This window comes from Xyrauchen texanus, chromosome 13 (genome assembly GCF_025860055.1).
Source record: "Xyrauchen texanus isolate HMW12.3.18 chromosome 13, RBS_HiC_50CHRs, whole genome shotgun sequence".
Lineage (NCBI taxonomy): Eukaryota > Metazoa > Chordata > Actinopteri > Cypriniformes > Catostomidae > Xyrauchen > Xyrauchen texanus.
The window spans coordinates 41108031-41132315 of record NC_068288.1 but is presented as its reverse complement, the minus strand read 5'-3'; the positions used below and the strand labels follow the sequence as shown (position 1 = coordinate 41132315).

The 24285-nt window shown below is 36.3% G+C and overlaps 3 protein-coding genes across 6 annotated transcripts; 1 reads left to right on the top strand and 2 right to left on the bottom strand.

Annotated features, from left to right (window-relative positions):
* Positions 1–324: 324 nt before the first annotated feature.
* On the bottom strand, positions 325–12848 carry LOC127654213 (charged multivesicular body protein 4b-like). Of its 4 annotated transcripts, none has more exons than XM_052141304.1 (6): positions 12474–12590; positions 8162–8393; positions 3967–4144; positions 3218–3332; positions 3012–3138; positions 325–2519 (listed from the first exon to the last, which is right to left on the bottom strand). In XM_052141304.1, the coding sequence occupies exons 2-6, from the start codon at positions 8304–8306 to the stop codon at positions 2455–2457; spliced, it is 630 nt and encodes a 209-aa protein (XP_051997264.1). In that variant the 5' UTR covers positions 8307–8393; positions 12474–12590; the 3' UTR covers positions 325–2454. The 4 variants fall into 4 exon arrangements, with proteins under 4 accessions (XP_051997264.1, XP_051997265.1, XP_051997263.1 ...); XM_052141305.1 differs by having other exon boundaries at positions 8162–8312; positions 12474–12551; XM_052141303.1 differs by lacking the exon at positions 12474–12590 and having other exon boundaries at positions 8162–9698.
* An 834-nt stretch (positions 12849–13682) lies between these two features.
* On the top strand, positions 13683–14538 carry LOC127654260 (ATP synthase subunit epsilon, mitochondrial-like). Its single transcript, XM_052141375.1, has 3 exons — positions 13683–13833; positions 14073–14197; positions 14378–14538. Exons 1-2 carry the CDS (start codon positions 13802–13804, stop codon positions 14194–14196), a joined length of 156 nt encoding a protein of 51 aa, XP_051997335.1. The 5' UTR covers positions 13683–13801; the 3' UTR covers position 14197; positions 14378–14538.
* A 150-nt stretch (positions 14539–14688) lies between these two features.
* Positions 14689–19638, bottom strand: LOC127654258 (tubulin beta chain-like). Its single transcript, XM_052141374.1, has 4 exons — positions 19533–19638; positions 18102–18210; positions 17085–17195; positions 14689–16614 (listed from the first exon to the last, which is right to left on the bottom strand). Exons 1-4 carry the CDS (start codon positions 19587–19589, stop codon positions 15485–15487), a joined length of 1407 nt encoding a protein of 468 aa, XP_051997334.1. The 5' UTR covers positions 19590–19638; the 3' UTR covers positions 14689–15484.
* Between the last annotated feature and the right edge of the window lie 4647 nt (positions 19639–24285).

Genomic DNA, 24285 nt, shown 5'->3' with positions numbered 1-24285 from the left:
TGAATCATGGCAACGCAAATACGTCACATAAGAGACCGCTTGGACGCAAGCCACCCTCTTGTGACGTTTACCAAAAGTGTTAAATTATATAGTTAAAAAGTACCTAAATATTGATATTTTTAACACCAAAAGTAATCGTATCACTTTAGAAGGCATTCATTTAACCACTAGAGTCATATGGATGACATTTATGCTGACTGTCAATCATTTTTGAAGATTCAAAAGAGAAATCATCATACACTTACATTTTAAGAATTTAAGATATTTTTCGATTTTTTTGTAAATGTGTTCTGATGATGAAAGAATGTCATACACACATGGGATATCATGAGGGAGAGTAAATTATGAGAATTTTCCATTTCTGTGTGAACCATCCCTTCAACCTTTTATATACGTGTGCTAAAATCTCATCATGTAACAGGTCCTCTGTAAAATCAGTCAAAATATTTTAATAACAATAATGACATAGTAATGATGGTGATATAAAAATAATAAATTACATTTACATTTATGCATTTGGCAGACGCTTTTATCCAAAGCGACTTACAGTGCACTTATTACAGGGACAATCACCCTGGAGCAACCTGGAGTTAAGTGCCTTGCCCAAGGACACAATGGTGGTGGCTGTGGGGCTTGAACCAGTGTCCTTCTGATTACCAGATTACCAGTTATGTGCTTAGACCACTACACCACCACCACTCCAGAAATGAAAACTTACAAAAGGTATTTAAACTTTGACTTTTACACCCTGTATAAAATCCTTTTCCTTTCAACAGATGGCATGTTGCTTCAACAGAAAAGCATCACAAATTATTATTGAGCACTCTGACAAATTATTGACCATATGCATGTAATGGACCAGTAATGTATTTGCTGGAAGCCCCCATTTATGCCCCCGAAGTGAAAACAGAGGATATTTTAAAATGGAAAGTCATATTCTATCCTGCTTCCTTACTGGTCAGATCATTCCAACAAAACTCTTTACAAAAGAATCAAAAACACTCTTTCATAATATACAAGGACTCTTTTAGTGTATTTAACTTAATCTGAAGATGCTTTGAATTGCTTACATTAATACCAAATATGAAGAAAAAAAAAATCCCACAAATTGATAAAATTGCAAAATTTTAATGCAAGTGTCAGGTTGAAAGGATGAGTTGAAAGGCAGAGATAGACAACATAAATCAAGAGTGCCAAAAAGACAGCCCTTTTCACAAACAAACAATAAACAATTAAATATTCTGAGCCTGATAAATAACGTAGTTACATGTTAATCGCTTTACCCTTTGAATATTCAATCCTCAAAATTATTTTACAGACCCTTCGGAGAGGAAAATGAATAAAACCATTGTACCATCACGTTATAATAGTGTACTCTGTAAAATACAAGCATGATTTGATATTATTCTGCACTGTCTATCCATTACAAATCCATTCAAACTCATTTACAGCACGCAACAATAGCATGATGTGAGTTCTACAACAAGCCTCGTCATAGTTTTTCCTTAATACAACACCCATTTCTAGTGTAAAGAAATCTTGGAGATGAATGCTCATTCTTGTAGTCACAGTATTTCCATAAATATCTAAAATACAGTAAACATTTCTGGAGTTATGGTACCTATTTACATTACAAACCCAGTTTCAACACCACACAGACTTGAACAATGTTTAACAGGAGGATTGTGATATTGTTGTGTATCACACTGCATTGAAAAGCCAAACAGGGACCAAACAGTGTACTCATGAGGACTGTGCAGATTAAAAAGTCCCTAAAGGAGCTTTCTTAAAGTTTTTTTATGATTAGTATACATGGGAGGAACCTGCACTCTTGCACTATGAAATGCTTAATGCACACAGATCATAAGCAGGACGAAACGTGCGGTTTTAAAAGAAGTTGAATGTATCAAAGTGCATACAAACAATGGGTTTTGTTTAAAATCTTGAAAACAACTGAACCCATGTTCTCTCCAAAAACACGACCGATTTGTAACAGACACATTCCCTGCATGCAAAGGTTTTCCATGTCTATTGGTTTCACGGACCAAGAGGCAAGTGGTGGATACCTTGTCATGGAAGTTTAAGAAAATATATGAGTACTAATACAGGTTATGTAGGACTTTATACAAAAACACTGAACTTTACAACAAGTTGTTTTCTTACAAGAGTCCCAATATGAGGCCATGGGAGAAATAAAGCAAAATCTTGGTCTTGCTCGGATGAGTGTGTTGAGTGCGTTGACTGAAAGCCTGGCAGAGATATTTTGTTTCGGAGCGGTTGCATTTATGCTTTTCTTTTTCCCTCTTGTATATGTATACATTTACCTATTTTAGATACAAAGACTTCATACTTTGACACACTGTAATTGTCCATCCAGTTTCTTTAGTAACAGGTATCCGAATGAGGTTTATGCCTTGTATAGTGTGCATGGGTTTTGGTGGAGCAGAGCAGGCATTAATTGGCAGCCCATTTCTCCAGATCTTTCATGTCATCCTCATCCTCTTCTTCTTTCTTTTTTGCTGCAATCAAAAATGCAGAACACATTTAACCAGTTTGTACAGAGGAATGTGGTACCTTCAGGCATTTGGAAATTGCTCCCAAGGATGAACCAGACTTGTGGAGGTCCACAATGGTTTTTACTGAGGTCTTGGCTGATTTCTTTTTATTTTCTCCATGATGTCAAGCAAAGAGGCACCGAGTTTGAAGGTTGACCTTAAAATACATCCACAGGTACACCTCCAATTAACCAATTAGCCTATCAGTAGCTAATTGGCTAATTGCCTAAAGGCTTGAAATCATTTTCAGAAATTTTCCAAGCTGCTTAAAAGCACAGTTAACTTGGAGTACGTAAACTTATGATCCACTGGAATTGTGATATAGTTCATAAAAAATTGAAACAATCTCTCTGTAAACAATTATTGGTGTATGTAAACTTCTGACTTCAACTGTATCGCCAAGCCCTAGGGGAGCTATGTGTGTAAATACAGATAAAGTGTGTGCATATTTATTACCTGGTCTGGAAGGTAAAGATGTAGCGGGCACATTAGGCAACTGTACATTCTCTGTACCTCCGATCTCCAGAAGGTTCTTATCCAACTCTTCCTGCTCCAATTCCTCTAGTTCAGCTAGCAGTTCATCCTAAAACATCCAAACACAAAAACACATTAAGCAAAACAAATTTTTGTCAAACTACATTCAGGTGAAGCTTCATCATTACCTCCTCAAATTCCTCCCCAAACCCGCCAGGTTTTGAAATCGCATCTGAAATTTCTTGTGCCAGCTCCTGCTGTTCTGTGATGTCCTGCATGAGTTCGTCCACTTTGTCGATGTCCCTAAAGAAATACAAGAGTTGGGGAAAAACAATGAATCTAATGACAACTTAAATCAGTATTCCACAGTTCTAAACCTCTAAAATTGTACATGATTTTGGAATTTCTTTACAATACTACTATACAGCTCTTAGGAACACTTGATTCTGATAGGAAAATTGAAGAATTCTGCAGGCAAATATTTGTGTACAATGACCAACAATGTGTATAATTTACAGATGTCCCACAACCAATATTCTACACAGCTATGCTAGTTTCATGTCCCTCAAATCACTCCATGGTCTCTTTCTTCTCACATAATAAAACCATTTCAACTCAACTAAATATTTCACATCCATTTTATTAACTTTTTTTCTAAGCAGTCATGTATTAAGTGGGATAATGTACAGCACAGCTGAACATTTATTGCAAAATAAACCCCAACAGGGTGATTAGAACCCAAAAGTACACTGCCTGTACATTATCCCTTACTAGTATGCTTATATTTACTTTAGCTAAATCCAATCTCCAAATACCACTTCCACTAGCAAAAAAAAAAGAAAAAATTAAGATTCTCATAGCTTCACACCCAGAACTTTGTGAGAGTGAGATAGTGGGAGAGAAGAAAAACACTGATAACAGATGAGAAACTCCTCACATGTTGTCATGGGCAGCCTTCATGGCCTTGGCAGCAAAGCCCATATTCTTGATAACCTCTGTATTGGTGTGGGCATTCTCTAGCGCCTCCCTCTGGAACTCGATGGTAGAAAGTGTGCCGTCAATCTGAGCTAACTGCTTCTCGTAGCGCTTCTTACGCTTCAATGCCTGTAATGCAGCTGTTTGGAAAAGAAAGAAAGGCAACTGGCATTAATAAAATACAAAAAACAGACAATACTACGGAACAGTCTGGTCCCGGAAGTAAAATCCCATTCATTTTCCATAGACAAATTAATTTTTTACAATAACTAATACACCTTTAAAGACAGACCTATCGTGAGCCCTGAGGTTGTTAATCAATAGTATGATTCTGCTGAAGCCATCAGTCCATGTTATTTCAACTTAATTTTTTGTTTAATTATGGAATTTCTGGTGAAGAACTACACTACCCATGATCCTGAAGAGAAACAATCCACCAATCAGAGAATTGCAGCAAAGCACATCAAGAGTCCAGCAGCGACCACCCACTCCCATGACACACTGTGAATGACGCAACCAAGTCAGCCTCCCTCTCAAACTACAAATACAGTTTGTTTATAATTAAATATATTGTTCCTATATTTATAATCAATAACTTTAAATCAATTTAGTTCCATTGTTTTAAATTCAATTACGTCATTCGCAATGCTTCATGGGATTGCAGTTCTTTCCCTCATTAAAAATGTGTAGTACAGTAAAGCCTTGTAACTTTGTCCAGTTGACTGATTTTCAAATACTTCTTTGCTTCAAATCTGGTTGGTTTGGTGCATGGCTTAAAACTCTTTAATGAAGGATTTTATGAAATCTCTATAGAAAAAATTAATTATTCCGAAACCAGGACGGCTGAAAATTGGGCATGCACGGTTGTACTCTATTTCCCAGCATACAACTCAAAATGATTTTAAAGCGATGCATTAAGAGCAGTATGTAATTATAATTTGATCTTGTTAGAAGTTGCTTCTGTGCAATTTAGGCCTAGCTTAGCAAGAATCATGTATTCTCTGCTGCCAGTCCTGGTATTACTCAGTAATGTGATCTGTGCATTATATTAAAAAGGTTGCTTTGGTAAGAAAGAGTTTGAAAATAATGACAGAGTAAATATAAGGTTTAAGCCCCACTGCACAATGATCCAAATCCTAAATCCAAATTATGAATTGTCTTATCCCCAAAATAGTTTAGATTAAAACACCATAAAGATGTTTTTTCTTGGGGAAGCAGTGATGCGGAGGAAGGGACTCAGTCTGCACATGCGCAGGTAAATGAGGCACACTCACTAAACTTAATCAGGGAAGTGAGCTGTAAAAAAGACAAAACAAAGCCTGTTGCTTTCCATGGCGATTGTAGTTGACAGCCTAATGATGCATTAATGACTAGCAAATCAGTTCAGACTTGTTTTTCTTACAAAAACATGTCTGGATCATATTAGACCCCAAAACCCAAAAGAAAAACACATTTTACACAAAAAAATATTTCAGCCAATTTTCTAAATGTACACATTTCAGTTTCATAACAAAATTCCATCAAAATTGATGTTACAGTGAAGCACCTACAATGGAAGTAAATGGTGCCACTTTTTGGAGAATTTAATGTATTTATTTTTTTCTCCCCAATTTGGAATGCCCAATTCCCAATGCGCTCTAAGTCCTTGTGGTGGCGTAGTGACTCTGGGTGGCAGAGGACGAATCTCAGTTGCCTCCGTGTCCGAAACCGTCAATCCGCACATTTTATCACGTGGCTTGTTGAGCGCGTTACCTCGGAGACATAGCGCATGTGGAGGCTTCACACTATTCTCTGCAGCATCCATGCACATCTCACGATGCACCCAACCGAGAGTGAAAACCACATTATAATGACCACAAAGTTATCCCATGTGATTTGTTTGCTAAGGAGACCTGGCTGGAATTTTTGGAGGATTTAAAGGCAGAAATGCAAAGCTTATAAATTTAGCACTTATTATAAAACTAATTCTTCTGTTAAAACTCATGTATTATTTGAGCTTTTGAAGTTGTTTAAATCATCAATTTTACTTTCATAGGATTTGTTACATCATCATGGCAACAAAGTTGTAAAATTTGCTAAACTTTACACAGAAAAGGTTAAGCGATTTTATCACACTAAGATCATGTTAACATGTCAAGTCATTTTTATTTGTATAGTGCCTTTCACAACACACATTGTTTCAAAACAGCTTTACATAAGATCAGACATTAACAGAAGATAAACTGCAATATCTATGATGTCTTAAGGGACATCATTGTGTAGTTTGATGTCCTTTACATGCATTTTGTATCAACAATATGGCTATACTTTGAAACAGTGTGTTTTAACATTTACGGATTGGCCCCATTCACTTCCATTGTAAGTACCTCACTGTAAACCAATTTGTTTCCCCCTTCCAATTCTCATTACTATAATGCATCTGGATGTTTCACATTTGAACTTTTTTGTAATTCTCATAATTTTCAAATTTCATTGATGACGAGTCTCAATAGATTCTCATTACTGTAAATCATCCTCTCTGGACAGAATGGTTTTATTTTTATCATTAAAACTGAAATAACTTAATACAAATTACAACAATACAACAAATACTATGTACAAATATTATTATTTCAATCATCCAATCATTAAATAAATTGCCTGTATATCAAAACAATGTTGTGCTATAAAAATAAGCCCGTGAAAGGGGACTTTACAGTAGAGGTCGACCAATAGTGGATTTTACCTATACCGATAACTAAGTTGGGCTGTACCTGCCGATAACCCATATATCAACCAATATGTTTTAAAACTAATATTGAATGAAAAAAAAATAACACTCAAAGAAAAATAGTGATGAACTTTATTACAAAAATAAACAGTACTGACTGAACTATGAAAATGCATTGTACTTTTTTAATGAAATAAATATAAATATTAATATATATAAACTAATATTCACATTTTAAAGACAGCAGATTTTTAAATTGTCATTGTTTCCTTGGTTCATAAGAGGATGCAATAAATCCATAAACCATATAGCACCATTATTAATGCATAGAACATTCCTATCATGGCTGGTAAAAAAAAAAAAAAAAAAAAGAGCATTTCATTTTCAACTAATGCGCATAAAATAAATAAATACAAATTTGATTCTGTCCCATTTTCACATTGTGTTACACTTGCACAGATTCCTACAACACCGGACTCAAGCTTCATAACAACAGCGAAATACCACATTGTTTTTTATTCTGTACAGTTGTATGTAGAGTAGCAATATTCACAGATAGCAGTGGTATTCGGCTGAACTCGGTGGTGAAGTGGCTCAGATTATGAGCAAAGGCAAGGGGCTGTTCAAACAGACGGAACACAACAGACTGGAACCAAACACGAGGATCTCGAGACACACATTTCCAAGTTGAACATATTTTCTGACAAAGCATTTAAACAACTCATTGCTTAATCTGAGAAATGCTTATAAGAGAGCAAGACGTAATGGCCAAAAACCTCCACCAACTGAAAGTGGCTGTTCACACAGTACGCTTTTGCAACCATCCATTTGTTTTTCTATGTAAATGCTAGTCGAATGTCTTTGTTTCCCTTTGTTTTTGTTTATTCAGCATCTCATGAAGGAGTACTTTTTTTTAGATGATGTGTCTAATTAAAAAGAACTTTAAAAACATATTGAGACAACTGCTTTCTGTTAAATTGTATTTGTTGCACTGTGTCTAGCCTTTTTTAGTGCAAGGATGTGATCGATCTCAAGTCATCATTTTACAGTGAGAATTGAAAACTGAATTGAAATCAGATGCATTTCTGATTTGTTTATCATTTTCTCTCGTCTGCATGAAGATAGTAATTTGCTTTCTCATGTCCCTAGCTTTAAATATGCAACTTAGCTGGCTAACGAATGCATAAGCATGACCAGCTGGATATAAACTAATGCAAATAGATGTTAATAGATGGTAACAATCGTGACATTTAATCATTTGGGTAGGACTTGCCTGTATTTTTGCCACATTGTTCTAACCGCTTGAGGTTAGCTTTAATGTAAGCGTCCTCTCAGCCTTGCCATCAAACATACTGCTGTTCTCTACTATTGCAACATCTAGTCAACAAATTATAATTTGTTAATATAATGATATGACAATGTGTACTGTAGTGTACTGTATACATACCTTTTCGTTGTTGAGGTTTTAATTCCACATCTGAAGTGTTCCGCTCCATGCAGAGAGTAGTCTCACGTGTCAAAACAAACACCATCAGTGAAGTGATAGTTTTTATTTCGCCTCTGGAGGCTGCTTTCATACTGTATAACGACATCAGACCCTTCCCAGCCGCACCAGCACCGGACACAATGGAGAAAAACTAACAGTGTGGACTTTTGCCAATAACGATAGTTCCAGAAATCTGTTATCAGAAAACCGATATATCGGTCGACCTCTACTTTACAGTACAATAAAACTCTTAACAAATGATGTTATGTCAGGTGCACATTCAAAAGGGGGCATTTCAAAGACATCATCAAACAGAAAGGTATTTGCTCTATGACCTGTCACTTCAAACACTTTTTATATTATCCCCTATGACAACATCCCACACCCTTTAGCAATCATTCAGTCGCCTTGGTCATAGACCTTATTCACGTTAGCGCTATCTTTCATTTTTAATGTGAATGACAATGACGCTGTGAGGGATAGACTTACCATCTCTTCAATTGGCTGTACCGCAGTTTAAAGTGTTTTTGGATCGTTCCGTAGACAAAACATTGGTAAAATATCTGTCCAAGAACATTCAGTATACAAAGAACTCTAGACAACATGAGTTGTAGAAAATCAGATGTGATCAAGGAGCTTTATACGGTTGTACCATTGACGAGATGGTAGGTCTATCCCTCACAGCCTTGTTGTCATTCCAATTCAAATTCAAAGATGGTGCTAGCATGAATAAGGTCTATATCAGGCCAGATCCCTGTACTGTGTTCAAACTGGCGTCATGAGATTATCATATTAAAATCGGCATGAAAAGAAAATTTACCCTATCCATTTTCTAAATGCATGTTATTGATTTTATTGTGAACTGTGATTCATCCATGCATATGTTTTTAGTTATTTTTTACCTCGTAAACTTTCATCAAAATGTCATAACACGATCTTCTTGTGAAATGACTGGTGACATATGCAGGACTTCTCCAATCATTTAGTATGCTTAAACCCTGCCCCTTTCTTATAAATAACACAACCTTACATAGAGTTGTACGAAGCATCAATCGCATGTTGGTGAGAATGGCAAGGTGTTTTGTCAAATGTGTAAGGCAGGGTGCCAATGTGTTTGCATTCAAAGGCAAAGAGCAAATGTATGATCTTTGAGAAAATCACCAAACTAACTTTCTCACAATTAGCATCTCTTCCTGAGGCACCACACCCCACTGAGCGGAGACTGCAAATTCACACCTCATTGTCGCCCTCCCACATCTGTCCCATTCTCTCCTCTCTCCCCCATTCAGCTCAGAATCACCTAAGATCTGTATGTAACAAAAGTCTATATCTGATGTATACAAATAATGTAACTAGTGTAACATGTTTGGAATCATTTAAAATGTCTCAGTGCGTCTGGTATAGTGCTCTTATTCCCAGGTTTGTAAACTTAATGACAGCAAAGTTATAAGGTCTTTGCCAAATGCTTTATAATTCTGGAGGTCTGTCTCCATCCCTGCTTGTATGTTAATGAAGTATGTCCCCAGGACTTCCAAACCTAACCACTCCCAAAATCCCCTTTGTCCATGGTTGGGTATTTAAGGAAAGGCGACACATTGCTCAGGGCTCTCTGTAATCAGAGCGATCCCAAACAGTTTACTGTTTGTAGTTTATTTCAGGTGATTGCAATTCGAATTTCTTATGTTTTGATAAAATGTCTAACTTTGACTTATCAATGTCTAATTGGAATTGATGAATTGATTATGTTACCTGATCAATAAATTGTCAACATTTGATTTTATTCTGACTGACTCTGACATTGTGTTTCCCAAACAGATTAAACGATTCAGTATGTTACCGCAAGTCTGCGTCAGATTAGTGACGACTAATATTTGGCATCGATTCAAGTGTACTTGGTTTGCAAAGACAAAAAGGGAATTTCCGTTTAGAACAGCGAACGCTGCTTGACCAATCTAAATTCGGGTGTCTAACCTCTGTTTTAATTTGATGTTTCTCCAGATAAGTGTACGTGGGAAACCACGCATGGCCAATCCAAAGCTATTATAAGAGAAGTTATGTTGGTCAACTTACATCTGTAATAGTGGCCGTGACATCTACTGAAGAAAACGTTAAGTTACATTCAAGTGTGTGCAATTCCATGGGGGCTATACTGAAGTATCTTTGATTGTGTATACGTGAACGTAACCGATCTCAGGTATATAGCAATTACCTCTGTTTGATGATCCAATACTGGCCGCTTGTGATCGTGAGACCCGCGGTGTAGAGAAAACAAGCGAGGACCTCAAAGCGACATAGTTTCTTAATCTAAACGGGTAAAGTATAATTAAAGAGTTAAAGGAATAATCAAACATTCGCTCACTTTTAATGATACTCAGATATCATTAAAAACCTTTTCATTTATGGAGTCAGATGAAATAACGAGATAATATACATAAGAGAAAATGTATTTCATTTAATATTGTTGTGTTGCGTAACAAGAAAGACAGTAACGCGCAGAGACCTTCACCCGTATTATTGGAGACCGCCATTGGACCGATAAACGGGCTTACAAATATTTTCCTTCAAAACTATCGTTCCTTAACCCAAACTTCCTTGGCTACAGGTCAGCTGGCTTGAATTTACTTTTCGAATGAGGAGGAATAATGGCAAATTCGCAGTTGTGTTGTAGACAATTCACCAGAGATCATTTAGCAGACATGCGCCACTTCAATTAAAATGAATGGGAGAAACTGGAACCCCCAACCAAGGAGCTCTGATTGCCCAGCGTTCAACAGATGTAGAAAGTAAGTCCAATCACCTTTTAGATACAGACGTCACCTGTCAATCAACTCTAGAACATGCATGCAATTACTATACAAGCCGGAAATTTTTTTGTTTTTTATCGTAATATGAGGTTAAGAATCACAATTAGTAATACCGGTTTTGTCCGATTTTATTGCTGATTTGAAATATGTTCTTTGATCGTAATCTGTCTTTCTCCATTCAAGTAGACAGGAGCTGCACTGGCATGACTGGAAATAGCCTCCCAAGGGTGTTCCAAATATGGCCGACAGTGAACTGACTAGCTATAAAGCCTTTGCATTTCACACCTGTATTGCTGAGGTGATCACTAATGAATACAATGCTTCTGATGCCTCTGGACTTGATATATTTGAATGCAGTTATCTTGGGATGCACAGCACGAGTAAGTGTCCCCCCCTTTAAATTTAGTGTATTGTGATTCAAAACATTAAATAAAGTTATCTTTTTCTCATTCGCTTTTCAATGGCTTTAGCCTATTTGTAAGCAAATACCACAATGTAACTGAGCGTTTATGTTTCAGTTTGATCATAAATGTGTTGAGATCGATGCTCAGTTTCACTGATAATCAGCTGCCTCGAGCACCACAGTGGTAGGGGGTGTGTGTGTGTCCACTACAAACTCACATTCAGATCAGCCTCCGTTCCGCTATGCAGTGCCCATAGTTTCACAATCCAATCAACAACCAATGGATAAACTCAAATCCCATCCTACATTTTTTTTTAAGCTGTTTCACTCGCAAATACGTCACAATACGGAAGTAAAGTCGGTCACAACTTCTGTTTCATGCCGACTTTAATTATTATCTGTAATCTCATGGAGTTCTATTACAGGGGTCACAAAGTGGCCTCTCAAATAAATTATGGACTTTTACATCTCTAATAATATCAGGGCTTTGAAATAGAAAAAAGAGCCGCAAATAAATAAGCTGTGTTAGTTTTGGTGACATGAATGATCATGAATTACATTTTCACTGCTTGAAAGTGCAGCTTAAGGACATCATGACAAGGCAAGAATTTAATTATCTACCAGTTTTAAATTGCTTGTTAAGCTTACAGCACAGTTTTAAAAAGGGGAACATCTGCAAAGCATCCTAAATCAATTAGTTAAATTAAAAGATGTTGTTGACCCAAAATCCTCATAGAGAATTACAGATTCAAGCTTTTACAGCTTAAAAGCCTCTAAAGATATCCTTTAATCTTGTATGTGTTATATCACATTTTGTCTAGATCTTGTTAGTTAGTGCATGAATTGTTTGGATGAGGGTAGTCTTACTCACGATCAGATATACTTTAAATAATCAAGTTGACTACTACTTGTTTAGGTTAAGTTGAAAATTAAACAGTTTGACAGGCTAAACTAGACAACAATAATAAACATTTAATTTTTACAGTGCTAACCAAACCTGAGTTAACCAGCTAACTACCCAGGCTAGTGAATTCCTTCTTGCTCTCAGGTAAACCTATTCTCTCACCTCTTTTGTTCTTTGTGCCGTTTCTCTTTGCCGTTACAAGCTCCTGGTCGATCTTTTTCTCCAGAAATTCCTGTTTCTTGGTCAACATCTCCTCAGTTTCTCGGAGTCGCTGGATCGCCTCTTGTGGGCTTGCAGCTTTACCCCCTTTTCCACTGCTACCAAACAACTTTCCGAACAAAGACATCTTGCCTTCTGGACGACAGCAAGGATTGATTGAGATTGATATTGATATTGTGGCTAGTAGTTTAAATTTGCTCTGAACAATAAATCCTCGTTAATGTCAGTTTAATTTCTGCCTGTCATTGGCCCAACTGGACTGTTGTTGTTTTCTCGGCTTCCCCTTCACAAGCCCAGGATTCATGACGTCATAAGAACACGCGGTGCATGACTCATCGAGCGGACGAGTTCTGTCATGGTAAGAAGCTGCTTTTGGTCACACATTATACATACATACATTTTTATTTTATTTGCATTTTTGCATATATACAGTGAAATATTTTTTTTCACATATCCCATCTAAGCTGGGGTCAGAGAATGATGACAGAATAAAAAAAAATTGTTTATATTAATTTATTTATGTCAAGTGTATAAATAAATAAATAAATGAAAATATATAAATATAGATTATATTCAATGTCCCACACAGACGAATCACAATATACATTAATGAAAAATAAATCTAAATATGGGTTGTATAAAATGTCCTACGCTCAGTACTCGCAAAAAAACTACAAAATAAAAAAAACTGCATGAAAAACAAATCTATATATGGGTTATATGAAATGTCCCACGCAAAAGAATCATAGACAAATAATAATAATAATACAAATAAAAAGTATACGTGTGTGTGTGTGTGTGTGTGTGTGTGTGTGTGTGTGTGTGTGTGTGTGTGTGTGTGTGTGTGTGTGTGTGAGAGAGAGAGAATATGGGTTTTATGAAATGCATTATAGAATCAATAAACCATTCCTCATGTGTTCTTACAAAATAAAGCTCTCTCATTCATCTAATATATTAAATTAAAAATAATGCAAGTATAATCAGACGATTAAAATAGTGTGCTTACACAATAAATTATGGTTTGATTAAATTATGTAACAATATTAAATATTATGTTGTGGCGTTTATTACTAATGTGCGCCAATTGATTACGTCAAGACTTTGGTTACGTTTCATACGGCCGTTAAATGATTGACATGTTGTTCCGCCAATGAGCGGCAATGCCATCTGTGACGGATCTTCCGGTTACAAATAGGCCGTGTCCTCGTCCTTGATCTGCACGTACTGTACTGTGGCACTTGGTGGACCGGAGGTACACATTTGTTTCGAAAATGGTTGCTTACTGGAGACAAGCAGGGCTGAGGTAAAATAATGACAATTAACATTAGCAAATATTGAAAGATTTGACAATTCTATTTAACTGGTAGCACGCTCGGTTTTCTTTGAAGTTGCAACACTGCTTTGGCCTTGTTCTGTAAAGCTATGCTAGTCACTTCTTACCTGCGTTTTAGTAAGGTTTCTGGATGAATTCGGACGTTTTCGCACAGGCAATGTTTCATATTTGTGTGTATTGTGTAGTAACTAACATTTGTGTATTTTCAGTTACATCAGGTACTCGGCTATCTGCGCAAGGGTCGTGCGGGCAGCCCTGAAGCCAGAGTTCAAAGTAGAGGCGATTAAAAACGCAGAATCCAATGTAAAGGTCACTAAAATGAAGACTGCATAATGTGAGTTCATCAAACCTTTTTAAAGATTTTAAGTGGTGTTTATCTGAACTGTACTGCTCATCTGAACTGTACTGCTCAGACACGTATAGCACTTAGACAGCTTTTTATACGAAGATTATGATATATTTTATAATGTCAAAAATGATAAATTATCTGTTCTGTTTTTTTTTTTTTTTGTAGGAGCTGTAATTTAAACCCTGCGATCCCATTCCTCCAAATAGATTTTCCTACTACAGATTTCATCATTTGTGGCTGAAATAATATCTGCAATTCTGATGACCTGATGAATGAAAATAGATCTGTTCAGTTGATAATAAATTATGAAGAGCCTCAAACTAAAACAGCCTCCATTTGTTATGTTCTTGGTCCAGAGAGTTCGCTCTAGACCATAGGTAGTGAGTAATATGCAACTGTTTGTGTAGTTAAAAGCTCAAACTCCTATGTTGTCTGATCATATTTGTTTGTTTTTTATGCCGAAATCTGACTGCCGGCTAGATTCTGACTCCCCACTACGTGTTGGCCCCTATCCCTAAAGCCCATCCCTACACCTACCTTTAAAAATTCGGCAATACAGCAGCCCCCCTTTGTACACCCTCTTACCAGTCCAATGAAAAGACAACCTATCGGCCACCCTAAATATCAAAATGCAAAACGTCCCTTCATGCATTTTCTTCGAGAATATAAACATAAAATTGAAAGTCAACAAAAATATGAATAATCTAATACAAAGCACTTGCATCAAAAATATAATGCACTGAAATAATAGTTTTTAGTGACTAATTTTGTTTACTTATTACATGGTCTAAATGATTGACATTGAAGTTAGAAAATTGCTAATCTAAAATATAATTTATGTGTCCATCAAATGATAATACAAAAACCAGGCAATACACAAAGATGTGAAGCTCATCTTTTCCATCAACAAAAAAACAATGACAGAAGTGTTTAAAACTGCCTGTATACTTATGTCACACATGGGGGGGGGGGGATCTTATTGAATATGTCAATTGTTTCAAATTTTTTTCAGACTGTTTCTTTAATTTTGCATAATTACAGAACAAACAGGTGTAGCTTTTTTTTTTTTTTGTACTCCAGAGATATTGGCATGCACTTTGTTAACTGCAGAATATATGACAAAGTCTATACACATGTATACATCTGCTTGAAAATATTTTTGGAATTTAATTAATAAAATGTTAATGATTTATCTCCTGGAGGTAAGAAATATATCACTTTTCGTTGTAAAAGATTCCCACTCAGTTTAACATATTCAGCAAAGCCTGCACCTCATTCATTGATAGAAGTTTCAGTGACCACCTCAGACTTTATCTCTACTCTGGTGCTAATTGCTGTTGATGACAGACCCTCTTCTTCTGCCACTTCATCTTCTTCCCAATCCAGATCAGCTGTGGCATCCTGATATTGCTGGTACTCTGAAACCAGATCATTCATGTTGTTCTCTGCCTCCGTGAACTCCAGCTCATCCATTCCCTCCCCCGTGTACCAGTGCAGGAAGGCCTTGCGTCTGAACATCAACGTGAACTGCTCCCCTATACGCTTAAATATCTCCTGGATTGTGGTGTTATTTCCAATAAAAGTAGAGGACATTTTGAGGCCACGTGGTGGAATATCGCAAACAGCCACTTTGACGTTTTGCGGGATCCAGTCCACGAAGCAGTTGCTATTCTTCTGCTGAATTGCAAGCATTTGTTCATCAATCTCTTTGGGAGACATGCGACCACGGAAAATGCTCGCCACGGTCAGGTAGCGACCTCGACGGGGGTCACATGCGGTCATCATGTTACGGGCATCAAACATCTGCTGGGTGAGTTCGGGCACTGTAAGGGCACGATATTTCTGGCTCCCACGTGCCGTAAGAGGAGCAAAACCAGGCATGAAGAAATGGAGACGTGGGAAGGGCACCATATTGACAGCCAGCTTGCGAAGGTCAGCGTTCAGTTGACCTGGGAAGCGAAGGGAGGTCGTGACCCCGCTCATGGTTAAGGATACCAGGTGGTTGAGATCTCCATAGGTTGGCATTGTGAGCTTGAGCGTGCGGAAGCAGATGTCATACAGCGCTTCATTATCGATACAATACGTCTCATCTGTATTTTCAATTAGTTGGTGAACTGATAGTGTTGCGTTGTATGGCTCCACTACTGTATCTGAGACCTTTGGTGAGGGCATTATGCTAAAACTATTCATCATGCGGTCGGGATACTCCTCTTGAATCTTGTTGATGATGAGAGTACCCATTCCGGAACCGGTGCCACCACCCAATGAATGGACAAACTGAAAGCCCTGCATGCAGTCGCAGCTCTCAACTTCGTTACGGATGCGATCCACAACTTGCTCCACAAGTTCTGCACCTTCTGTATAATGCCCTTTGGCCCAGTTATTGCCAGCTCCAGAATTCCCTGTACATTAATAGGGACAGCATATGACATATAGTCCATGTGATAAGTGCACTATATTCCAAGCTTTCTGGGGCCACACAACAGCTTTGTATTCGTGACCTCAACACCTGTGACCCCCCCCCCAAAATGGTTTGGTACCCCCAATGTTCAAGACATGGTTACAGCCTTGCATCAGTGATGAGTTTATGGCCTATGAGTTTAATTTCACCAAGTTCGACATGTTTCTTGACCAACATCCTTGTTGGTTCTGCATCACAATTCCTATCAACCAATCAGATTTCAGTGTTTGTTAGGTTAGGCTTATGATGTGTTTTCACATCATGTCTGAGATATCATGATAACAAGATTCCATGTTGTAAAAAATAATGGCTGCCCCTGCTTCAAAGCTTACTGCCTAGTTTTCATCAATTCATCTTTACATGCCCATGCTAGAGTGCTGTTTCAAAGTAAAAATAGTAATGTTGGTTCACCGTGTATAAAATTGTCTGGTCTGAAGAGTCGTCCTGTGTGACTGCCCCTCACATTGTCCAGAGTGCCTGGCTCGAGGTCCACTAACAAGGCTCTTGGAACATATTTCCCACCTGAGATGTAAAGAAGCATCTCAATCACAGAAACATTTGTCACAGGAATTAATGACATTGACATATAACTAATTAAATTCCCAATTTACAATAATAACAAAGATTTGATGAATACACAGTCAAAAATGAAACCCAAAACAAGACTAAATATTACATAGAGTGTCCCCAAAATGTATTTGGACACTTAAGCCAAGCTTAAAAATGTAGCCAAACTTATAGTATCTTATTGCATTAGATACTATGAAGAACTTACAACTATTTTGAAGCAGCATTTATTTTAAACAGAGATGACACAAACACTTTTCAAGCAACACATTTCGCAAAAAGAAGTTTGTTAAAGTTGAAGTGTGCAACGTTAAAATACTTTCGCCTATTCTAGCTTTTTATGCAGAGATAACCAAGTAAGCCACTCATTAGCTGATTTCCATGAAATCTGTAAACACTGTGTCTCTGTGGTGCTATAAAAACTGCTTGATTTGAGCAACACCTCCAGCCTGACACAACAACATTGGCTTGTGGTTTAGGGTGGAACTCTTTGTTTGATCAACACAGACTGGGTGTGTTCGAAAAAGCTGTTTGGAAACAATTTTTACTGTATTTTTTCAATTCTGTTTGGTGACGCAGAAATGACACACTTCAGATTTAGGGTTTAAAATTGTATATAATATTTATACAGTTCAAAATGAAGATCAAAAGTGGACACATTCTGGTTGTAAAACTTAGTGTAAGTAAAGTGTCTATAGTTAGATTGATGAACTATACCTGTAGTTGCTAGGATACATGCATGAACGTGACTACGTTTACTACATATTCCAAATACCATTTGGAGCCACTGTATAGCACTAAAAGAAAACTTTAATGTGATTGGATTGTAATATGCAGGGGACTATCGTATATCAGATTTACCATGTGCTTCATTGAAGTAAACGTTGACCCTCTCTAACTGAAGGTCCATGTCACCCTCATATGCTCCCACTTTGTTAATGCCATGTTCATCAGTGATCACCTCCCAGAACTGCAAACAAACAAATATTTTTAATTGATCTCAAAGAACATTAGACATCCTATTTTACCCCATTTTGACCAAAGTAACTGTATTTCTCTGCAATTGTACCTAAATAAGTTACTGTATTTTTCCTAATTTTGACCCAAATATGTTACTGAACAGTATTTCCCACCACCAAATATGAACAAATGCAGTGTTGAATAAAAGCCAGAGACAATTACTTTCAAGCAAATCATCATTTTCAGTCAAAGTTACATTCTAGCAGTAACGTTAATAGAAAGTTATGAAAATGTAAGCATGAAAACATCATTCATACTGTACATAGTTAGTGGAATGTTCTTTAAAAATTACTTCGAACATTATCCAGAACATTCCTATTACCAAGAAAAACTGTTCTAAATGCATTTAAAAACTGGACATTTGGAACATTATCAGAGCTTTCAAATAAAGTTTTCACAACCTAATGGGCACTAAGGGAAACATTTGTGAAACATAAAATTGTTAGCTTGCTTGTTCCTCTGAATGCCGTTCCATTTTTACTACTATTATACGCTGCATCTCTGAAATATACAGAGCGCTGCGCTCATTTGATGATAAACAAGACCCACCCTGCCACCCTCCACTGTGCTCTCTTATCTTACAGTAGACTGCAGTAGGGGAACACCCTATGACCACATGTATCATAATTACAAATGCTTTTTTCCCCATTTAAAACTAGTGTTGATTTAATTGTAGAAGTAAACAAAGTAATTTTTGTCCACTGTTAACAAAAAAAGTGCATTTCACTATTTAGCATTATCTTGCTGGATGTTGTTCAAAAATACAATACATAAATACAAAAAAACATATTTAATATAATGACAATTCTCAGCGTATTAATATTTTATATAATTTTTGAATTAATATGTTTACGTTACTAAGGCTTTTCATCTTTATAGCTAGACCCTGGGACCCCCAATCCAGACTCTCTGCTAAACTAGGGGCCCGCAATGTAAAGATCAAATTAAGAAACTTAAACCTTCTAATTATTAACAGATAATGAATGTACCACTTTTAGAAATATTTTTTGATACATATATTTGTATATAAATATCCAGATATATATCTGTATATCTGTCCATAGACCCCCTGCAGAACCTTTATGGGCCCATTGTGGTCCCCCCAAATAAATCCTGGGGTTTCGTTTAAAAATGAAATAAATAAACTGACATAACAATAAAGAAAAAAAAAGACTGCTGTTTTTCATCAAGATTCCGTTACTTACACCAAGATGAGTTTAAGATAACAATACACATTAAAAAAACCATATTCTGAGCATACTAATTTCTCACCTTTGAGCCGATCTGATTTCCACACTGTCCGATCTGTAGATGAACAATCTCTCGCATGATGGCAAAGTTGGCACTTAGAAAGAGAAGGAATAACCTTGACCATACATATGAATTGCCCAGTGTGGGTGTAATACCAGTGCTGACATCATAAGAGGGAGTAATCCTTATGCCACATTACGTACCAGTCAGAGTAACTTAGTAGTAGGCTACAGACTAGTAATTTCAGTATGCTGAAACAATGGTGTTTTAATGTAAAATATAGTACTCCATAAAAATTGCCAAATTATTTTAATTTATGAAGTCATTAAGGCTTGTTTATATATTTAAAAAATGTTTGCATTGCAGGATTCAAAGTCTATATCAGTATGACCGTCTCTCTGGTTTGTATGATAAGGCTCTGACAGGCCCCATCTGTCGCACTTCAGTGACACAGACCATCAGAAAGACAGACAGTACATGCACTCCTTGTCTGTTTGGGCATGCGAGTGTTTCCTGCAACAGTATACACTATTATATACAGTATACACATTCCTCTGTATACACTTTAATTTGAAGGCCGAGATCTATGCTGTTTTACATTTTACCGACAGATCCCACTGTTGTGCCCATAGGTGTCTAAAGACTTAGCTTGCTGGACAATACTAATAATATAGATTACAATTTGTATTTTATTTAGTTTGACAAGGATTTGAAAATCAATGAAATCCTCTCTCCACTATGTTTCATTTTTTAACTACATCATTCATTCAGCCTTATCATAGGTCAAATCATTTTCTTATATCCATTTCCTTCTTTTAGCCTTTGGGCATCTGAATTACATGGCAGAAGAAAAAAAATGAGTTAAGAAGAGAGCAGTCAATTGGCCGGACAGCACCCTGTCCCCACCTTCCACCTGAAATGTTAAATTACTCAATACAAATTTACATTATTTATTTTAAGGCTTGCAAATAAGTGAAACACATTTCAAAGATAATAACTAAATTGTAAAAACTGGTTCAAATACAACATTTTGACAGAGGGGGCACAGTGGTGTAACTGAGGGGGCACTGCCCCCTGGTGCCCCACCGTGGTGCCGACACTGGGGTGGAACTGTCGTAGATAATGTCAACGCAATGAGGCTTATTACAGAACAGATTAAGAACAGAAGGCAAGCTGTTGTGCGAGTTATTCAACCTTCCAAGAAACAGGAGATATGTAATATATTTATCAAAGTGCTGTTTTTTTTACAGACTGTGTCAGATCTGCAGTTACAATGAGGTCTTTCATAATATCAGGTCCTTTTATTGAGGAGAATCAAATGGAGAAAGAGCCAGAAAGAGAGTAAGATAAAGGGCAAGGGTGTCACTTTCTGTCTATTTATTGAAGTTTTATTAAATCTCTCTATCATTCAATAGTCCTTCTTCCTTGTGACCTCTTTCAAGCCTTTTGATTCCCAGTATAACACCACCTTAAAAATAAGACTTGAGGAATTATATACAGTATGTAGCAACTTCTTGTCGATTGCACAAACAATCTTCACATTTGCTGGAGCTGTCAAGTCTGTAGTGGAATTGGATAATTCATGTAAAATAACACCACCGTACAAAGGACATTTTTATTATAACATGTATGTGTTATGCTCCCTGAAAGTCCAAAAGTTTTAGTCCATAATATATATCATATTTGTATGCCTTGTATAATATTTACATTTATGCATTTGGCAGACACTTTTATCCAAAGCGACTTACAGTGCAATTATTACAGGGACAATCCCCCCGGAACAACCTGGAGTTAAGTGCCTTGCTCAAGGACACAATGGTGGTGGCTGTGGGGTTAGAACCAATGACTTTCTGATTAACACCCCTGTGCTTTAGCCACTACGCCACCACCACTCCAGATAATATACTACTAATTATTTTTCACACACTGTTGCACTTGTGTATATGGTTGAGTGACAATAAAGGGATTTGATTTTTGATTTGATTTTGAATATATAATATAAGAAAACTAATACTGACAGCTACACACCGATCAGCCACAACATTAAATCACCTGCCTAATATTGTGTAGGTCCCCCTCGTGCCACCAAAACAGTGCTAACCTGCATCTCAGATTACCATTCTCAAATTATATTCTTCTCACCACAATTGTACAGAGTGGTTATCTGAGTTACTGTATACTTTGTCAGTTTGAACCAGTCTGGCCATTCTCTGTTTACCTCTCTTATCAACAAGGCAATTCCATCTGCAGAATTGCCGCTCACTGGATGTTTTTTATTTTTGCCACAATTCAGAGTAAATTCTAGAGTCTATTGTGTATGAAAATCTCAGGAGATCAGCAGTTACAGAAATACTCAAACCAGTCCCCACGAGGAGGATCTACACAATATTAGGCAGGTGGTTTTAATGTTGTGGCTGATCGGTGTATATGTGTGTGTGTGTGGGTATATATATATATATATATATATATATATATATATACTGCCGGCCAAAAGTTTGGAATAATGTACAGATTTTGCTCTTATGGAAAGAAATTGGTACTTTTATTCACCAAAGTGACATTCAACTGATCACAATGTATAGCCAGGACATTAATAACGTGAAAAAAATTACTAATACAATTTGAAATTTTTTAAACTACTCTACTAAAGAGAACTAAAGAGTTCTCATCAAAACACCCTCCATGTGCAGCAATGACAGCTTTGCAGATCATTGCCATTCTAGCTGTCAGTTTGTCCAGATTCTCAGGTGACATTTCACCCTGTCTAGATTTGATTAAAAATGACTCTTTTTTTTTAAACGGTGATGGTGCTGTTTATTACATCAGTAATGTCCTGACTATACTTTGCCATAAGTTAAATGCCACTTTGGTGAATTAAAGTGCCAATTTAAAGTCAAGATGTTTAAGTAGTCATGTTGTATTTTTTATTTGGCCATGTAAGAATGCTCTTTGACCTGGCAGAGTTGCTGACAGACCATAAATAAATAAAAAGTGAACAGCAGTACTCAACTACTTCAATAGAAATGAATGAAACAAATTCGCCAATACACATGAACAAATAAATTAAACAAATGACATAATAATAACCCAGCAGAACAACACAATTCAAAATAATACTTAATTAATATGGTATTTTCTTTATAATTATTGGCATTTAAACAGAATTCCAATAAATCTATCATACCATTTAGCCGTATCTCACTGAATGTTGTTCAAAAATACAGTAAGCTCATTTAATATGAAGAAAAAAATAATATTTGGCATAAACCAGGGGATTTCAATCTTTACAGACCCAGGGACACCCCGTCCAGACTCAGCTAACCCAGAGGCCTGCAATGAAAAAGCTAGATCTTCTCTATAAAACTATTTTCAATTCAGTTCAATTCAATTCAATGGGCTTTACTGGCATGAAAGTTTCATAAACAATGTTGCCAAAGAATCATATATAATAAATAAAATAAAAGCAAAATACATTTTGTCCAATAACTTGACAGTATATAATATAATTATTAGTAATATATAAATAGCAGTAATATATAAATTACTATTATTATTTATTTTACCATATCACATCACATTGTGTGTGTGTGTGTGTGTGTGTGTGTGTGTGTGTGTGTGTGTGTGTGTGTGTGTGTGTGTGTGTGTGTGTGTGTGTGTGTGTGTGTGTGTATTTGTCCAGATCTTTCACTGTCCCTCAGGCTGTGGCATGTTGATACATATTGTTCAGCAAGATGTGCCCTGTCCCCTTCTCCTAGGAGTATTTGTAATTTTGAGAGGTCATTTAGTTCTTTAAAGTCTGAAGTTTCAGAGTTAAACTTGTTTAGGTACACATTCCTTATTTCACTGAATGTTTCACATTTTAGGAGGAAGTGCATTTCTGTCTCGACCTCAACCTGTCGAACAGTGACCACATATTCTGTTTTCTTTTGGTTGCCATGATATTTTGGTGTCTTCCTTTTTCAATTGCCAATGTGTGGTCACTGAGCCTGTATTTGGTTAGGGTCTGTCTCTCTTTTCTATCTCTGAGAGTAAAGAGATATTTTGCCAACTCATACTCTCTGTTTAACATTCTAATCTTCTTTGGCTTTTAGTTTCTTCTTTCCAATGTTCTATATAGGGTTCCTTGCATTGCATTATAATTTGGTTTACTCTGATTGGTGTTTGGAAAACAGTGTTGATGTGAGACTGGTCAAAGTGTGTTTGATATATATATATATATATATATATATATATATATATATATATATATATATATATATATATACTCTAAATATTAACAAAAATTTTTTTACCTTCAAACTTTTAAAAGATTATCAATGTACCATATTTAGATTTTTATTAAAAAATATAGGCTATTGAATATTCGTATATAAATATGAATATTACATATTCCTTAAGCATCAGCACATAATATAACTAACTAAATAAATGACAGATATTACTGTCAGTATTGGTAATAGCTTAACATGTTTTATTTATAATAAAAAATTGAATATACAATAAATAGAATATAATAAACTATAATAAAATAAAATAGAAAATAATAAATAAATTATATATATATATATAAAATAGATTTTTTTTAAATATAATAGGCGTGTCGTATAGCGAATAAATTGGTTACAAAAGTTTATTAACTTGTGATTGCAATTTTCCACACCACGTCACTGAGTGACGTCCGTCGTGAAAATTTAGCGCTTTGTGCAAAAGTTAAAACAGACAGCGAACTGTTCCCAGATCAGTACGAAAGACCAAAGCTGCAGCGCTCCAGCGG